Raw genomic sequence first — 17,451 nt, 5'->3', positions numbered from 1 at the left:
ATATTTCAAGATACCTTCCAAGTAACTCAATCATTCTTGCCAGACTAGGAATGTATTTCCCCTTCAATTATAGCCAGTTGACTTTTTGGACGGTGGACAAAATTCACTGATAATTGATTCAGTTGTATATTTAAATAATTTATTTATTGTCAAGGTGATCTTTTCTGACTGGTGAATTAAAATGTTCATACAATGAAGTGTTTTATGCATCTCTGTAAGCGGGCAGCCATGCTTAATGCAAATGTGTAAGTGATGCATGCAGGTGTTTACTACCACTTCACAGAGAGCCATGCTTCATGGTAGGCAAACTCTAGGGCAGTAAAACTGGTTTAGGTTAGTTCTAAACTTTGCATTAGGTATGCTGTGACAATTCCACATATCAAAGTCTTCGAGGAATACTGCTGTGAAAGTTAGCAATGAAGGAATATAGGCTATGGCAACAGACTTACTGTCTAAGTCAATGAAACTACGTATATACTATACTTCTGTGGAAGTTTTGCTCCTTTCAAAATCACCTTGCTTCTTCTAGTTACTTCTAGCTGAAGTATTTGTGATCCAGTGACCAACTGTCCTTGGGATGCCTGGCAGTATATGTAGACAGGCATATATAGAGTTTGCCTTATTGTTAGGAAGTTTGCAAGTCAAAGGTCAGTTGATACATATATATATATATATTGTATAATTGACAAGAGGATCCTCTATCTGGGTAGATTATAAAGTAAACTGTATAGATGGTTAGATTCTGTAGTTTGAGGTGGAGGTCTTTCTCTGTTACTACGTTTTACTCTTCTTTTCTGAGTTCATTTAGAAAGCAAGTAAAAAAAAAAAATCTAACCAAGAAACAGCCAACATAGGTTTTGGCTGAGAAGATGCCTAGTAACTATCTGATGTTGTTGAGGGTACAGAATTCTGCTTTTTTTCGTTACTTAAAATGGCATAGGAATTCCAAACTGGAATTACTTTCTAGTCCTAAATTGTCCTTTTAATATAGTCTTTGGTTTGGGTATTGCTGACAAAAACTCAGTTTAAGTAAAACATCTGTTTGTATTAGGCACTGAAATTGAAAACCACTGTGAAAGGGGATACCACAGCTAACTTGGCAACCACAAGCTTTTGTAAAAAGGAGGTGAGTGAAACTGTCAGAGAAGTTATGGAACATTAAACATTATCTAGTATGGTATATGTTTATTTACTTCTGTAATTAGATGCTGCAGCAGAAATGATGAAAGGTACAGTGTCAAAGTGATTCTGCAGTCACTATTAGATTAATAAAGGACGAGCCTGGGGGCAGAAGCACTTCTTAAGTAAAAGCAAGTGTGGACATTTTTATACCTGAGAAAATTCAATGAAGGTGACATCTTCCATATGCAGTCATCTTTTTTCATTTCAGCACATTTGAAACAAGATTCAGTTGTGTTTTCATTTCCTTTCATTTCATTTAGATTTTGTTTGAAGTCATTAGGGAGTGAAATATGCCAGCTACACTCTTCTGCATGTGTTTTATATACAGAAGCTTCAGAAGTGCTTCTAGAATTTCAGAGAGTCCAACTAATATATAAATTGGGAAAGGAGGGACAGGCTCTGGGAGGTAAGTACAGAGAATACAGGATGCAAGAACAATTTGGCAGAAAGGCAGTTTTAACTGTACCATGTGCTAGTCACTAAACATCACAAACTGAACCATAAAATGTAAGCAAACTGCATATGCATATTGGTACATACATTTTAAATATATAGGTTTGGGATTTTTAAATGAAAAAAATTATTGCATGATGGTTGCACTGAGTTTCAGCTGCATGTGTTTTAATTCTAGCATTTCAGATATGTGTCTTACACTCACTAGTCTCCAAACCAGAATTGATGCAGAAAGTCCTCTGCAAGAAAATTATTTCAGTTTTGATATTTCAAATTCCAACAATATACTGTTTGGAAATGTATCCTGCCAAAAGCATTTACATGTTATTGCCATTGTCCATCACATTCTGTGTCTGTATGATCTGTATTTTTTAGTGTACTTAATATGTATCCTTATGTTACTTCATAGCCTTGGGAATCTCAGTCTTTCTGCAGTAATTTTCCTCATGAGGTTGTCTGTGCAGATTCTTGGGGCCAGTCCTTGCTGGTTTCTACAGATGCTGGCATCTTGTTAATAGATGGTTAGTAAATGATCTAGTGTTTTTGTGTCAATTTTTATGTATCTGACCATTTTCTTGAAAATGTGTGTTCATAAACTCTCTTTAGGTGTTAGTAAGTATTTATGTAGGGGGATAGTTACTAATCCAAGTAAATCTATTACATTTATGTAACCTAGTTGCGAAAATTCATTCTGCAGTAGAATCAAACCATATTGGGGAGCTAGTGTTAATGCAGATTTCTGAATGTGTTCTTGTTTCAGATGTTGTTTTCTTGACCGTCTGAAAAGCTCTAGGAGGTTGCATCCAGGTTCAAGAGATGTCTAAATGGCTTGTCTGGTTTTCTTAGCCCTTGATAATAGTGGGCATGAAGCCAAGGGCTTATGTGACAATGACATCCTACTTCTTCCCTTAGCAATGATATTGCTACTCTGACCTCTTATAATCCTCTGTGTGTTACGTAAGGCCAGCGGGACTGAGGGAATGAAATTAGTGCTTGGTCATAATTCTTAAACTTGCCAAAGGAATGTCACTTTTACTTTTCTGTTGCTTAATCTGATTCATGACAATAATAAAAGTGTCCTGTGAGGAAATACTGACTATAATGCTGTGGCACATGTAGGAGCTTTGTGTGGTTCTTTTTGGGTTTTTTCCTCCTCTTTTTTGTAAGAAAAAAAACCAAGACTTTAATTAGAAGAAAGATATGGTTCAAAACCAGCATCTAGCAAGTTTTGGTGGGGTTTTGAATACATGTGTGTTTCTTTTTTAGATGGTCAACCGTCAGTGCAAGTATTTGATAAAACTCTCCAAATAAAGCAGATGAATGTGTTGGAAGCTCTGGATCTTTTGATTGCCCGAACAGACAAAGGTAGGAGAGGACCCTGTTCTTGGATTCTTGCATGAGTCTGGGTATTGCTGGGTATATATGTCTCATGACAATTTTGTCTCTTTTAGAAGGATTAAATGTGCATAACGTGTGCACTTTTTTTGTAAGGTGGTTTTTACCCAATAAAAGAGTAGTCTGTGATTGAGTTTCATAAAGGGAACATACACAAAGCAAGATCAAGAACTTTATGTATAATTCAGGAAAGCATTACAGATATGGTTGGTTTATTATTTTTTACCCTGTTGTGTCTGCTTTCCTCAGTATTTGCTGAAGTGCTTTGGGTAAAACATGGTTCCTTCTGTATCATTGGGAGTTGCCCGGTTTGGTTGCATCTGGTGAAATTCAGCCTGAAATCTTACAGAACTAATTCAAACTATATGAGAGCCATTTGCAGTTCTCTCAAGACACCTGGAGAATGGGTGACATTTTGAGGATCTGGGACATGTAGTTATATCAAAACTTAGTTTGTGAAATTTCTAGAGAAAATCTTTCTGTATCCTGAAGGGTTCAAAATCTATTGAGGATCCAGTTATCAGTTGCTCACCTGGATGGTTCCAGCTCTTAAAGTTAGACCTTTTACTCTTGCCCTGTAGTTTATATCTATTGTATTTTTGTTATTTTGCAAGATTTTATGTATTTTCAAAATATTGTGCATTTCACTGTTTGCTCAGATCATTCTTTGGTGCAGCACCACCTAATGGGAAACTTGGCTACTGTACTGAAGGGGTTGGTTACTAGAATTGTAAATCCTAGAGAGTTCATAACTCTTCTGTCCCCAGAGAGGTATTATGCTTTGTTTACTTTTGTTCTGCTTGTTAGGTGCTGCTTCTTGTCAGAAGTATTAATTTCAAACTACCGTGGTCTTTTTTTAACTTCTTTTTTCCTGGTTATCTCCATATATCAGGGAAAGACTCTCGTATCCTTGTCTTCAGACTCAGTGCTGTCCAAAAAGATATAGAGACAAAAAAATATATAAGAAGCAAATATGACTGCAGAGAAAATAAACTGGAGAGAACAAAAGGTGATATTGTTATCCTGTGTTAAAAACATCCACTGTGCTTTAATGTTGGTAGTTGCCAGGGGCTTATTAGCTCTCTTTAGGCAGGTGTAGGTGTTCACTTTTAGTTTTTTCTCTGGACAAGTCAATTCAAACTTTGTTAAGCCTATATTTGAAAATTACTCTGGTACAGTCCAGCATGACATTTTTGAATGTTGTAAAAAAAACATGTTACTTGGAAATTGCTGATGACGACAAGCTTTAAACAAAAAATAGGATTTCAGGGTTGGGAGATGATATGAGGAGAATTTTGTGGGGATGTTAGACTGAAATAAAGCACACTTTAAGTTGGACTGGCACACTGGCAGATCCCCTATTACACAGTAGTGCTTAGATTAGTCTGGGTGTTGCCCATTACTTTTGTAGAAATAAATGTTTCCTGGTCTTCAGAAGCAAGCTGCTTTGAAAAGCTGAAAGTTGCAGAATAGTGACAATCCATATACTTTGGATTAAAGGTAAAAGTAGATTTCAAAAGAGTCAAAAGAGTCATAACATGTTTTTTCTTTTCCTAGAAGTTGAGGTAATCGTATTGAGGAGTTTTTAATAAGTTTTTAATTCTGTATTGCCAAGTCATCCATCAGAGCCCTGTTGTACTAATCATCATACAAATACAGAACAAAAAAATCAGACCCTATCCCAACCACTTAGAGTCTAGAACATTATTTCCTCAGGCTGTCATTTGTATGCCATTAATACTCACCATGGAAGCGAACTGAGGATTGTTGCGGCTATTCGGAATAAGCTACTTCTCGTTACAAAGAAATATAATTCAGAAAACACTTCAACTAGCACCTCTCTGCTATCATCTCCTGAATCTCCAGTAGAGGAGTTCCAGTACATCCGGGTATGTGTACTCTAGTAACTAATTATCTTAACACACTGAGCAGCACTCAGCTAGTGTGGGGGATGTGGGGAAGGCAGAGTATGCATTATCATTTTCCTGAACCTACAGACAAATAAAAGTGAGAAGCCATATGGTGGAGTTAAATGATATATATACTAAATAAAGCTTTCAGATTTTTTAAAGAATTTTTTCCTGCTTGTTCTTTGTTACGCTTCTGTGCTTAGAAAACATCACTTTTAAAATCACCCACAGCAGGAACTTGAAAAAGAGTGTAATTCTGTTATTTACGTTATAGGAAATATGCCTTTCTGACCCTCCAGTGGTTATGGCGCTGGTGGATGGACCTACTGGAGACAGTGACAATATGATTTGTGTAGCATATCGGCATCAGTTTGATTTAGTCAACGAGAGTACAGGGGAGTCCTATAGATTACATCATGTTGAAACAAACAGGGTAAGTTTTCATCATTGAAACCTTTCTTGCAGACCCACACCGAACATAATTTGTTGCAGACTCAGTGCATGCTGTGCTGACCTCCTGGGAGTGTAATTTATGAAGAAGCTCATCTGTGCTACTTTTTACTTCTATAACCACTGCTTTAGGACACTCTGAGATATTCCTTTTGGGATACATGATGATAACTCCCAAGAGAGTAGTTATAAGATATGACATTGGGAAAAAGCCTGTGTTTCATGTTCTGGAATGTTGTTATTGTCAAAAAATTACTTTTCTTCTTTCTTAGCCAGTAGATAGCTTTTTGCTTTATTTCTGTGGTATCAGTATTTTATTGTTTAAAAAATTGCTTCAAAATAACTTCAGTGGTTGACCATCGGTATCTTATTCAGATTTGCCTATTTGCGTGTTGTTAAATATTTACATATAGTTTATCATTTTATTTAAGAAAATGCTGTCCAGTGAACTAATAACTGAATATCTATCTGTCTAGGACATAGGGATGGGATTTAGGTAATGTCTTTGTTTTCAGAAAAAAGTTCCAGTATAGTTTCTAAATAGGGATGTAGACATGTAGCTTTAGACAAAAAAAAAAAAGACTTTGCACAGGTGATCTGTTATTGTTGTTGTTAATGAGATAAGGGACTAATTTTTTCATTTGATGGTTCTTGATAAGTTATTTTCTTTTTAAATCGTCTCTGTTTTTATTTGGATCTGGTGATGAAGAGGTTCTCCTGGCATGGTTGATCAAGTGGTAAACTTCTTCACAGCACTGGGAATCAATATCAGCCTGGATGAGGAGGAGCTGAGCTAGAAGTAAAGAATGGGGATGGAGAAGTACATCACCATCGCCATCCACCAGTCCCTTTTCCACACTGGAGTCCTTATTTCCTTTTAGAAGACAAATAAAGCAGGAAATTAATATGAGCTGAGACAGTGATTTTTATGTTGAAATGGGTTGCCTGCTTATTTCTCTGGACAACAGAGCAGCAATGGCTTTCAGTCACTACAAAAGATGGGTCAAAATGCATTTGGTATGGATGCGTAAATGTTCAAGCTTTCTTAACAGTTCTTGACCTGCACAGTAATCTTAAATGAAGGAAAGTCAAAGAACTGCTGTTCATGGAATCAATATCTCAGCCTTCTCCCTGTCCAAGTAACCTTATGCATTTCACTAATAAGGTCTCATTTCCTGAACAGATATCCTAATTTTTGTGGCTGTTTTGGTTTGTTTTTAATCTAAATGTAAAAGACAAAACCAAAGTCGAATTAAGGTAATTTATTTTGCCTAATATATTTTAAAAATACTGTGGTTTAAGCAGCATTGCATCTCAATTTGTAAATTCAGACTGTTCAGTAATCCTTAGGTACATCCCTGTTGACCCCTGTAAATGTTAGTGGCTTTGAACCTGTAATTGTTGTATCTGATCTTCTTGCTAGTCATGGCGTGCAGTTGAAGATCACTTTTTGAAAAGAATTGTTATCTTTAATGTACCATGTTGCTTCACAGCTTTTTGAAATCATCCTATTTCCCAATATTTGTATTCTAAACAAGTTATATGTTTTTATTGCTTTACACTGTGGTATGGTTATGAATGTTCAAATACAAAGGAAACTAATTTTCATCTTGACAGCATCCTGAAAATTACATCACAAAAGAAGCTATTTTTATTTATTTATTTATTTATTTCTCTCCTCTTTTTTTTTTTCCCTTTTACCTGTGGTTGTGCACTTCCCCAACTGATTGTATTGCTTGTTAGTCACAACACAGTTGTAATAACCACAGTATCCTCTGCTTGTTTGTTAATCTTTTTCATTATCATTGCAGGTTAATTTTGTTGCAGCTATTGATGTATATGAAGACGGTGAAGCTGGTCTACTGTTGTGTTATAACTGTAAGTGTTTACGGAAGGGCAGAAATGGTAATAGCTCAATCTGCATATGTAGATCTTCTTTCATTGGAGTCTAGGTCTGTATCTGAAAATAAATTTTAGTGTTTCATGGAAAGGTTGTCAAAATACATTCTTTGGAACATAAATGCAAATTGGAGAAATTAGACATACAAGTATTTTAGTTATACTAGCTGGTTTATAGATGTGCAGGTTATATGATTCATAAAATCTTGGTGTCTGTAATAAACCATGTGCATAACAGTCCTCAAAGAATGTAAATTACATGAACTATATATGGCTACTTGAAGGGCAGACAGATACAATTCTGCAGACACTGCTTTTCTGAATTTTCCTTGCCTGTTTCTGTATCTAAAGACAAGTTAGGGACCTGGTAACTGTTGAAACAGTAATACTTTGGGAACTACAACAGTTTATTAAAACGTAGGTCTTTTATTTTGGTCTTTCCAACGTGTTTACAAAGAAAGCAAATTTTGCTTAGCTGTTTGGCTTTAGAGGGACTTTTACATGAATGTTTGATTGTGTGCATAATGTCCACCCTTCTGCAAAATCTCCATATAAAATGGGTGGTGGTCGCTTACAGTGTAAAGTGCTTTTTTCTGTTTTGCTGCAGATGTTTGTCAATACAGAAAGGTATACCCTTTCAGTGGAGGTTCTTCACTGGTCCAGCCATCCGCTTATGACTTCCACTTCAGCTGGAATCAAGTTCCTTATGCTGTTGGTAAGAAAATATCTCTTTTTAGTAGATGGTTTTTTCACTACTGTTTTCATCTGCACTTGGCTCTGGTGAAATTACAATATTCTGGGAATAAGCATGTTACATTTATGATGCCACTTGACTTAAGTTTCTGAATATGATAATTTTGAAAAGTGGAGCCTTGGTAGCAAGTTCATCCTTTGTTGAACGTTTCTTTTTTGTGTTTCTCATTTTCCATTCCCTCTATATTCTGCCAGGCATGAAGAGTGAAATTTTCTTCAAGCTCGATGTAGTTCAGTGTACATCAGTATGTTAGACAACACTATTCATAGGAAAGGAACATGCCAGAAAAGGTCAAGAACAATTTTTGTGGGGCATCCAAGAAACTTTTGTTTTAACCATTTTCCTTTGCCAAATAACTTCTATTTCGTTGCAGTCTGTGCTTTCCCTTATGTTCTTGCCTTCACTACTGATTCCATCGAGATCCGATTAGTGGTGAATGGGAACTTAGTCCACACAGCAGTTGTGCCTGAGCTTCAACTTGTAGCATCAAGGGTAAGACAGAAAAATCGTGTTTGACTATTTCTGTGATATATATTTCTGTTGGGGTCTAATTAACATAAAAAGTTGCTGCCACTAAAAATGTAACAAACAAAACTGAAATACATGCTTACTTTATCTGCAATAATTGTTCATCTGTTTGCTCTTAGTTTATATCAAGGACAAAGAGAATCAGAAGATGGTTAAGAAAGTGTCACCATACTAATGATGGGTTATTTGTCATTTCAGTCGGATATTTATTTTAAAGCTACTGCTGCAGTAAGTGGATCCTCTGACAGCAGCTCTAAGGAAATGAGTTCAAAGAGTTCTCCTCAAACCCCGACAGCTTACGAAAAGCCAGAATTACCTCTTCCTTCTGTAGAAGGTAAGGCGATCTCTAATTGTTCCAACAGCTATCACATCTCGGTGCATCTGATCTTAAGTAAAGATGGTAAAAAATGTGAGTTCCTACCCAAAAGTGTGGAGGATAAGAGATTTTCTGTTTTCCACACATATAAAGCACTTGGCTGAGCTTTTGCACTGTAGTATCTTTTCTGAATACATGGTAGCACTGTTCTGAAGAAATAAATTCTGTAGGAAGGGAGGAATTAAACCACAATATCTTGATGACTTTTCCGCAATGTGACCAGTAGTCATAATGAAAAAGGACCATAAAATTGTGATAAAGTTTGACATTTCACATACTCTATTCCTTTTGCCAAAGAAAAGCTGTATAACCACTGAATGTCTGAAGCTCTTTTGCAAAATAAAAGTAAGAAGCCTTGAAAAGCTTTGCACAGACAATTTAGTGTAACATGATCTATGAGCAGTTAGTCTATAGTGTAACAATAAAGGAGAAACAAGGGAACATCCACTAAATAATGCAAGATGTGTGTACATCTTTCTTCCTTAAATCTGCTGCTTTACTGTTAGCAGATAAGAAAAGCAGAAGGTAATCACAAAATTCTTATTTGATGGTAAGTTTGGGACTTTGATTTGTTTTTCTTCTAGGAATTAGGAAAACAGGGTATTTTGTGTTACTTAAGAGGAGGAGTAATAATTTAAACCACTTGAGATCCCGGCTCCAATATGTTTGCAGTATTTTAAAACACATGGGAAATACTGCACAGAGTGCAGTGTAATAGAGTACCAGCTGCAGGTCATATAAATTCACTTCCTGGTTCCACTCCTGATTCATCGTGTTGCCAAAAGTCAATCTTATTTTTCTCTCTAAGTCAAGTTGCTTGTATTTCTTCCTTCTCCTAGCTTATTTGTATTGAAAGCTCTCTAGAGCAAGAAAGATCTTTGTCATTTCAGTTAAAAAGTGCCTAGCTCAACAAGTATAGCTTGTCTTTATAACTTTTCATTTGGAATTATTAAGAACTGATTCTGTTATGCAAATGTAACATTCTTTTTTCTTTTTGTGTTTCAGATGAAGCTCCATGCAAAAATCTGTACAAAATACCTCTCAGCAATCTGGTTGGGCGAAGCATTGAACGACCTCTGAAGTCACCTTTGGCTCCCAAGGTCATCACTACTACAACATCAAGTGGCATTACCTCTCTTCCAGTTATGCACTCGCTACCTTTATCTCGTGTGGAAATTAAAGAAATTGCAAGCAGAACGCGTAAAGAACTGCTGGGTAAACTCTCCTCATTCCTCAGTGTTACATATCAATTGCCTAACACATACTTTCTAATCTTTGCACCATCGCAGGTAGGTTTATAACATGCAGCTAGTATTAATAAATTATTAAAATAAAAAAAGGAAACAATGAGGAAATATTATTTGCAAATAATATAGCCAATGTCTGATCATGTATAAGATGGCCATATTCTAAGCTAAGTAGAAATGGTTAGTAATGGAAAACAGCAAAAGATAACTTAACCTTTTCATGAATACTTTGCTTTCTGTTGAAAGTATTAAGTCTTTTATTCCTTTATTGAGGTCTTTTGGATGAGCCTATACCCAAGATAGAAAGTGCACAGAAGCTGAAAAAGGTTTCTCGAAGACAGTCAGACCCTAAGCAGGGAGCTGTAAGATCATCTAGTAGTGACAGGTAAATATACTTTAGAAAAGAGACTAAGTTAGACTGTAAATATTTTCAGAATTGATTGCTTATACTTATCTCAGTTGGCATGAGGCTGACTGAAACCTTTGTATGTCCATGAGTGTTTCATGTTTGTTAGAGTATCTGAATACCATAAGTACTGAAGGAGTTACACTTTGCTAAAGACATGTTAATGAGCAAGACAAGACTTAATGGCATTTTGTGGGGACCTGCTGCAGCTGAACCTGTTATAAAGATTTGGACTACTGCAGCTGCACTGTGCAGATTCTCTTGTTTTCATTATATGCTCTTGTGTTGCTATTTTCAGAATAAATGTTGTGAAAAAATACTGCAGCATTTGTCTGTTTAGCACTCTCCCGGATTTGCCCTGAACCGGGACACCCCAATGCCATTCTCTTGTCTTCATTGTTTCCATAACCTATGTTTGCGTAGAGTACTGGCAGAATACAGAATACTGGCAAGATACAGGAGACTAAGAGTAACAAAATAAAAAATCTCTTGCAGTGTAAAACTATGTTTTATATATTTCCCTACTTGGAAATTATTTGGGTGAGGAGCTTCATTAATACTATCTTTTGATTATTTTTAGTAGAGTAAAACAGGAGGAAACTTAGTTGTAATGGTCTCTGTCCGTCTTTAGGTTAACTTGATTGAATCTTGAAGTAGCCATTGTTCTTCCTGCCCTGATCTGTATTTTTTTTAGTGGCTTTTATTTTCCTCTTTGCAGGATAATATCAAGCTCGTTTGAAGGCTATTCTGAAAGATGTCCTCTTTCCACTAGTTCAGATCCTGATACTTCAGCAAACAGGGAGGAGAGCTCACCATCTAGCTATCCATTTCAGCTGATTTCTTTATATGATGAAGACATCATTGACTTAAAATGAAGATACTTCTAAAACCTTTTTTCCTTACTTCACATTTTCTTACAGCTCTATAAGCTCTATGGCAATGTCACAAACACTGCTTCTGGTAGTAAAATGTGGCTGGAAGTACTGGTGATAAATCCTTATGGAACCCATGTTCTGGTTAGCACAGTCTGATTTGGCAATGCTTGTATCTTTAACATAGGTATGTTTTCTCAGTAAAAGCATTACTTTTCATGGCATTCTAACAGTAGGTAATCAATGGAGGGTTTAGGCTGAAACTGAAGTAAACAGAAGTATTACTTGTTTTAAGCTTCTTATAATTTGTCTTACCTAAATGACATGCAGCAAAGTTAATTGCTGTAATTACTGTCATGAGTTGTTTTACAATAATGTATGTCATGTTGGAAGAGGAATTTTGTAACACAGATCACTACTTTTGCTTTTTTGGTCTTTAAAAAACAACAACAACAATAACAACAAAAAGGCTTGCAGGCAAGGTCATTTCAAACACTGGAGTGAGTCCCTAAATTCATGCATCTGTAGTATGTTCACTGAAGAATCAGGTGAGATATGAAGATGGTGTTTCCTTGGCTCCTTGTTTAGAGAAATTTGCAAACTCTTTTGGCATAAAGAATCCCTGATCAGAGAACCTTTCTATAGGACACACAAACTTTCAGAGTATTTCTTGAAAATGGGAAACTAAAAAAACCTAAAAACCCCATGAACAAACAAAAAAAAAGATGAAACAAAAACTCCAGTGCATCTACTAGAAAACTCTTATTGTAGTGCATCTGCAGATTTTTCCATTACAGGCAGAAGAGCCAACCCAAATTACTATGTTAAAGGACAGGGGATTGTATTTAAAGTTTGATCTTTTTTAACCCTTTCCTCTAGAACAGCTTTGCGATGATTGTTTGGTTTTTTTTTTAATGCAAGCCTTTCTATATATGATGGTTTTAGCTTTATTAGCAAGTATTTCTTGTTCTAAATGTAGAAATATTTCTGTAGCCATGATTTTATTTCATAATACCACCCGTACGTCATAATTTCACTTTTGTTCAAGCATGATAATCTGAAGATGCGTGCCTTTTGCTGCCATCTGTCTGAATGTACAACTGGTTTTGCAAAGTGATTTTTTAATCAGTTTATTGTATAATATGGCTGAATTGCTTTACTTAAGAAAATATGCAAAGTCTTATCTGGAAGCATAATATCTTACTCTCAACTGAGGTGGCTAAGCAACAGAAGAAGCAATATTTTCAATAGTAATTAGCCTAGGAATAGAAGGCTGTTATTACTTTAGTGGATTTTGCACTCACAGATGTGTGGGGTGAACTTTAATAAGCATCTAAAAGGAAGTACCAGATTCAAGTATTTGCAAAAACTTGTAATTATTTTTTGAGAATGTTGTTTCCAGAGAGTGAGTGTGTTACTTTATTCTATCCTTACTTATTTGGACAGTTAAGGTTTAAAGAAAATCAATCTGAAAATACCACGTGGTACTTATTTTCCTGCAAGTTGTAAACACTTCTGAATCCACTTGTGGGGTCATTGCTGTCACTTATTTTTAAAAAGGAAAATAACCAGCCTTTTCCATGAACAGCTCTCTCAATGTAGTATTTGATTTCTGGTTTGTGGCTATTTTTGAAGACTGTACCAGTGTGTTCTAAAACTGGGGCTTTAGTTAAAATTTTAACTGGAAACTTTGCTTTACTTTGTGAGGATACTAGATTTTAAAGATACTGCAGATGTTCACCTGTGCTGTCACAGCATAATTTAAAATGATTAACCATTGTTTGATAGCAGTTGAAGCAATATATGGAGATTTTAAAATTTGTTTTGAAGAACCTGAGCAAACGCATACTTGGGTGTCCTGAAAGACTAGCCTTAGAGATGGAGCACTAGGGAGAACAAGAATGAGAAGAGCTTGACAGAAAACTTGACGACTGGCTATGATGGCAGTCAGAATGCATTTAGATACAGCATTTGCATTATATCCTAAACGTGATTATAGAAGAAAGTACTATAAAGCAAGAGTTATTTTCTTGAACCAGGAGTGCAGCAGTGGCTGTGAAGTATTATCATTAATTAAGAGAGTGTTGGGGGTGGGTGTGTGTGAGAGAGAGAGAAAAACGCTTTGAAGGTTTGCCTGTAATTACAGCATTGATGACATCTAGCAAATGAACTATAAAGAGTACAGATAGTGGATTACTGAAGCACAAAACCAGATCATATTGGCTTCGTGGTACATACCTGGAACAGGATATTGGTATTATTTGAAGACGGAAGCCCAGCAACTGCATCCCTGCCCACCTCCCACCTGCTTTTATGCTATAGCTTGACTTAATGGGTCTGGTACAAGCTGCTAAGCAAGTCACACTAGGAACTACTAGATCTTAACAGACCATTGCTCATATAGGACAGGAAGGAGCTGAATCCAGGAAAAAAAGTTAATGTCTTCATTCTTAATGTATTCAGTACGTGTCTTGTTAAGTTTTTGCTTCTGTATTTAGAGTGTCATAGAGGGATAATACCTAATGTGGCAAAAGAAGTAGAGAGCAATACAACATTTTGTTTGGGTTATATGACACTTAGAGTTGGTAGCTGAGGCTTTAGAGTCATGTATATGTAGTTTACTACCTACTTAGTGTATGAGAGCAGCCCAGAATGTAGGTAGAAGGCAAAGAACATGGAAATAATATTTCAATTTTATTTGACACAAGCCACAGCAACCAAATTCTGTGAAGATCTTTATCACATTTATTGTATCAAAAGAAACAAATACCAACACAATCATGTGAAATTGCTGGTATACACAACCTTGTACAAGGATGTGGCTTTGAGTTTTTTAGTAGTCTGAACAGACAACCATGATTTCTGTGTCTCTTCATGTGAAGAGAACTAACTTCTAGCCATTGTTTCTCTTAAAACATAGTCCTTACTATTCAGACTGCTAATTAAAATATAGAGGCAGTTGGTGGTATTGATACAGAAGGTCTTGCGCATCATTTATAAAGGGCAAAGTTCTAACAAACCTCTGGAACCTCTCCTTAAGACTGGCATAAGAGGATAAGGCTTTTGGAAGGCTGCTGGGACGGCTATAGTGTTATTCACTCCAGTGTTGGAGCCATGTTGTTTGCTGTCTGTTTTTCTAGCATGTGCATGCATATGCTCTCTAAAAAAGTAGTCTTAGGCAGAAATTGCAGCCATGTCCGCTGTAAGCACAACCCTTTCTCCTTTCACATTGTGTGTTAAAGCTGCCTGTAGGCTGCATTCTTGATGCTGGCTGACAATCTTATGGTTAGGAGAAAAGATAACCTTTGAATCTACAACTATGGAAGATGGGTGGTGTTCTGATAGGAAAACTGAAAAATGTTTCTACAGATGGATGGAAGGAAGGAATTGTTTCCATGAAGGAAGAATTGTTATCAGATTGAACACTTGCTATCAGGCTAAGTTTAACTGAAGGCCCATTCTGGACTCTTGGCTAAGTTTCGGCAAGAAATACTTTCAATCCCAATGTGCTGGATTTGTAGGCAGCAGCAGGGCTCTTAACTCCTTCTGGCTAAATGGTGTTGGTCACTGCTTTATCCCTGTGCCTTAGTCTGACTAAATTATAGGAATGTCATATACACTGGTGCAAGCATGAGATTGTACAGGTAGTTAATTTAGAATGTACTTGTGTGTTCTCACCAGCATGGTTAATGATGCATGGAATCACAAAATAGTTGAGGGTAGAAAGGACCACTGTGTTATCATCTAGTGTAGTACACACACCTGTGCACCATAATTCAGAAATCTGTTCAAATTGGATATACAACATTTTGTCCTGCATTTGAATTACTGCATGCATATAAACCATAACCACAACTTTGAAGTGTGACTAGGACTTAAGAACCCCCAGACACAAGAGCTAAGTTAATTCACACACACAGAATATGGAGCCCTTTAGGCTTTGATGAGCTGCTTGCAAGGTCCCTAAAGCCCAGTTTGGGCTTTAGAAACCAGTACAAATAGTCATTTTTGTCCAGTTTCTTATTCTGGTGGCAATGCAGTACACATAAATATTTTGTATGTGTTTGAAAGTAACAAAACACTTCCTTCTAATAAGAAACAAAGACCCACATGAAATTTGAAGGGGCTGTGGCTATTCATGGTAGCAAGAGAACTGCTCTCTAGGTTCAGTGAATGCACACATATATTCAGTTTCCTGGTTTGCAAAGAAGCAAGGCCTGTTCTACTTATAGTCCTTTACTAGTTTGGTGGTGTGGGGGAGATTCTTGTTTGTTTTGGTTTTTGTAGTTTCTGGAGGCTGGTGGTGTGGGCAGGTTCTTTGTTGGTTTGTTGGTTGGGATTTTTTTTTCAGATTTTGGAGGGGGGGAGGTTTGGTTGGTTAGGTTGTTTTTGGTTGTGGTTTTTTGTTGGTTTATTTTTTTGTTTGTTTTGGTTTGTTGTTTGTTTGTTTTTGGGGGGTTTTTTGTTGGTCTGCTGTTGTTTTTCAATGCATAACATACATGCAAGTATGCACCTGGACTGAACAGCAGGTTTGTTCTCTGCCTTCATGTGATTATTTCTAGAAATGTGGACATATTTGTAATTGATAGATTCAAATTGAATTTTTTTAGTACTTGACAGTCAACTGAATAAATATTTAAACAGTAGTTAATAGGGCAGGGAATGGGTAACGTTACTGCCTAACTAGTTATGTATGGTTAAGGTTGCTACTCCTGAGATATATTTTCTGCTGTTCTAAGTATATTTGACCAGTAATGGCTAGCTCGAACATGTTTTTCTAAAGGTGTGGGTCTATAGCTCGGCCTTGCAGATGCAGTGGCTTTTCCAGAGCTGTTGGCTTAGTCTGCATTTGAAATATATAACCCTTTTCATTTGGATTTGGTTTTCAATATATATATACATATATAGGTATATATATTTGTAACGTCTACTGTAAATTTTCAGGGATTAAAAATCCTGACTTATATATATATAGGAATTTAAAGTAATGGGATCATAAAAGGCAGGGAAAGAGAAAATCCCATCAGCAAGTGATAAGATTTTTCAGAATAATTTCTGTTGTCTTCTGTGTATGAAAATGGGTATCACGCTGTTCTCATTCTTAACAATTTGATGTCATGGTCCATATGCACAGTGCTTGCTTATTCTGTTATAGCACTGTTTTCTCAGATACGCTTAATTTGTTTTTGTGAAGGACTATATTATACCTTGGGAACCTAATATTAAAAATATGGGAAGGCTCAAGAGATTATGCAGCAAACATCTGTACTTACATGCAGGTTAGAAAGTATTTTTACTCTTATTACTTCAGCACAGCAACTTCACCAGCCTGTATACTGCTTAGCTGCTTCACTTTGTTGCTGACCTGTAACTGACTGATTCCTCTTTGCTACTGGAAATTGTGGTACTAGCATCTGACTTGAAGAGAAAATGGAAACAATTTTCTGCATATTTATGTGGTCATATGGAAAATGTTATATAAAGGTTTATGCAGAGCGTTACCAATCTAGAAAGTCAGTTTGTCTTTGAATGGTAGCAGACTGCTTGTAATTTAATAATGGCATATTCTTAAGACTGTTGCTACATTTGAGATCAAAGACTCTTTACCGTTGGTCTTAAATGCTGATGTATTACCATTGTTCTTAATGTCATATGATAGCATGTATTGTTTGTATTTTAGATACAACATCCAAATAGAGACAGTCCTATCTCATCTGAAACTGTTTTAAGTGCTGTTTATCACCTTAGTGAAGAAGAAACATGATTTATTTCTTCATCTGTAATAAACTATAAATTTGACCCCACCTGTTTCTTTCACCTGTTTCACACAGACAGGACTAATGACTTCCAAATTTGCAAAGTCAAGACAAGAAATCAAAAAGACAGGATATAGCACAGATCACTGCTTTTTCCATTTGAGTTTTCTGAAGTACTGTATCATACCTATGAGATTGTTGTGTCCTAAGTTTTACCCGTCTT

General features: G+C 36.2%; 1 protein-coding gene across 2 annotated transcripts in view; it reads left to right on the top strand.

The window, feature by feature from the left end:
* The window catches only part of GARNL3 (GTPase activating Rap/RanGAP domain like 3), a 36,260-nt gene extending 18,984 nt beyond the window's left edge, over window positions 1-17,276 (top strand). For both annotated transcript variants that reach the window (XM_041719632.2, XM_041719633.2), the window contains 13 exons: window positions 1,052-1,126; window positions 2,045-2,156; window positions 2,902-3,000; window positions 3,923-4,039; window positions 4,747-4,919; window positions 5,215-5,373; window positions 7,202-7,268; window positions 7,897-8,004; window positions 8,417-8,535; window positions 8,770-8,905; window positions 9,953-10,162; window positions 10,468-10,579; window positions 11,319-17,276. In XM_041719632.2, coding sequence (XP_041575566.1) covers window positions 1,052-1,126; window positions 2,045-2,156; window positions 2,902-3,000; window positions 3,923-4,039; window positions 4,747-4,919; window positions 5,215-5,373; window positions 7,202-7,268; window positions 7,897-8,004; window positions 8,417-8,535; window positions 8,770-8,905; window positions 9,953-10,162; window positions 10,468-10,579; window positions 11,319-11,475 — 1,644 coding nt within the window. In that variant the 3' untranslated portion in view covers window positions 11,476-17,276. The remainder of the gene's footprint in view (window positions 1-1,051; window positions 1,127-2,044; window positions 2,157-2,901; window positions 3,001-3,922; window positions 4,040-4,746; window positions 4,920-5,214; window positions 5,374-7,201; window positions 7,269-7,896; window positions 8,005-8,416; window positions 8,536-8,769; window positions 8,906-9,952; window positions 10,163-10,467; window positions 10,580-11,318) is intronic.
* Window positions 17,277-17,451: the final 175 nt, after the last annotated feature.

Source organism: Taeniopygia guttata, chromosome 17 (assembly GCF_048771995.1).
Source record: "Taeniopygia guttata chromosome 17, bTaeGut7.mat, whole genome shotgun sequence".
In the NCBI taxonomy this organism is placed as follows: Eukaryota; Metazoa; Chordata; class Aves; order Passeriformes; family Estrildidae; genus Taeniopygia; species Taeniopygia guttata.
Note: the sequence above shows the minus strand (reverse complement) of the source record. Positions and strands in the feature narration are given on the sequence as shown.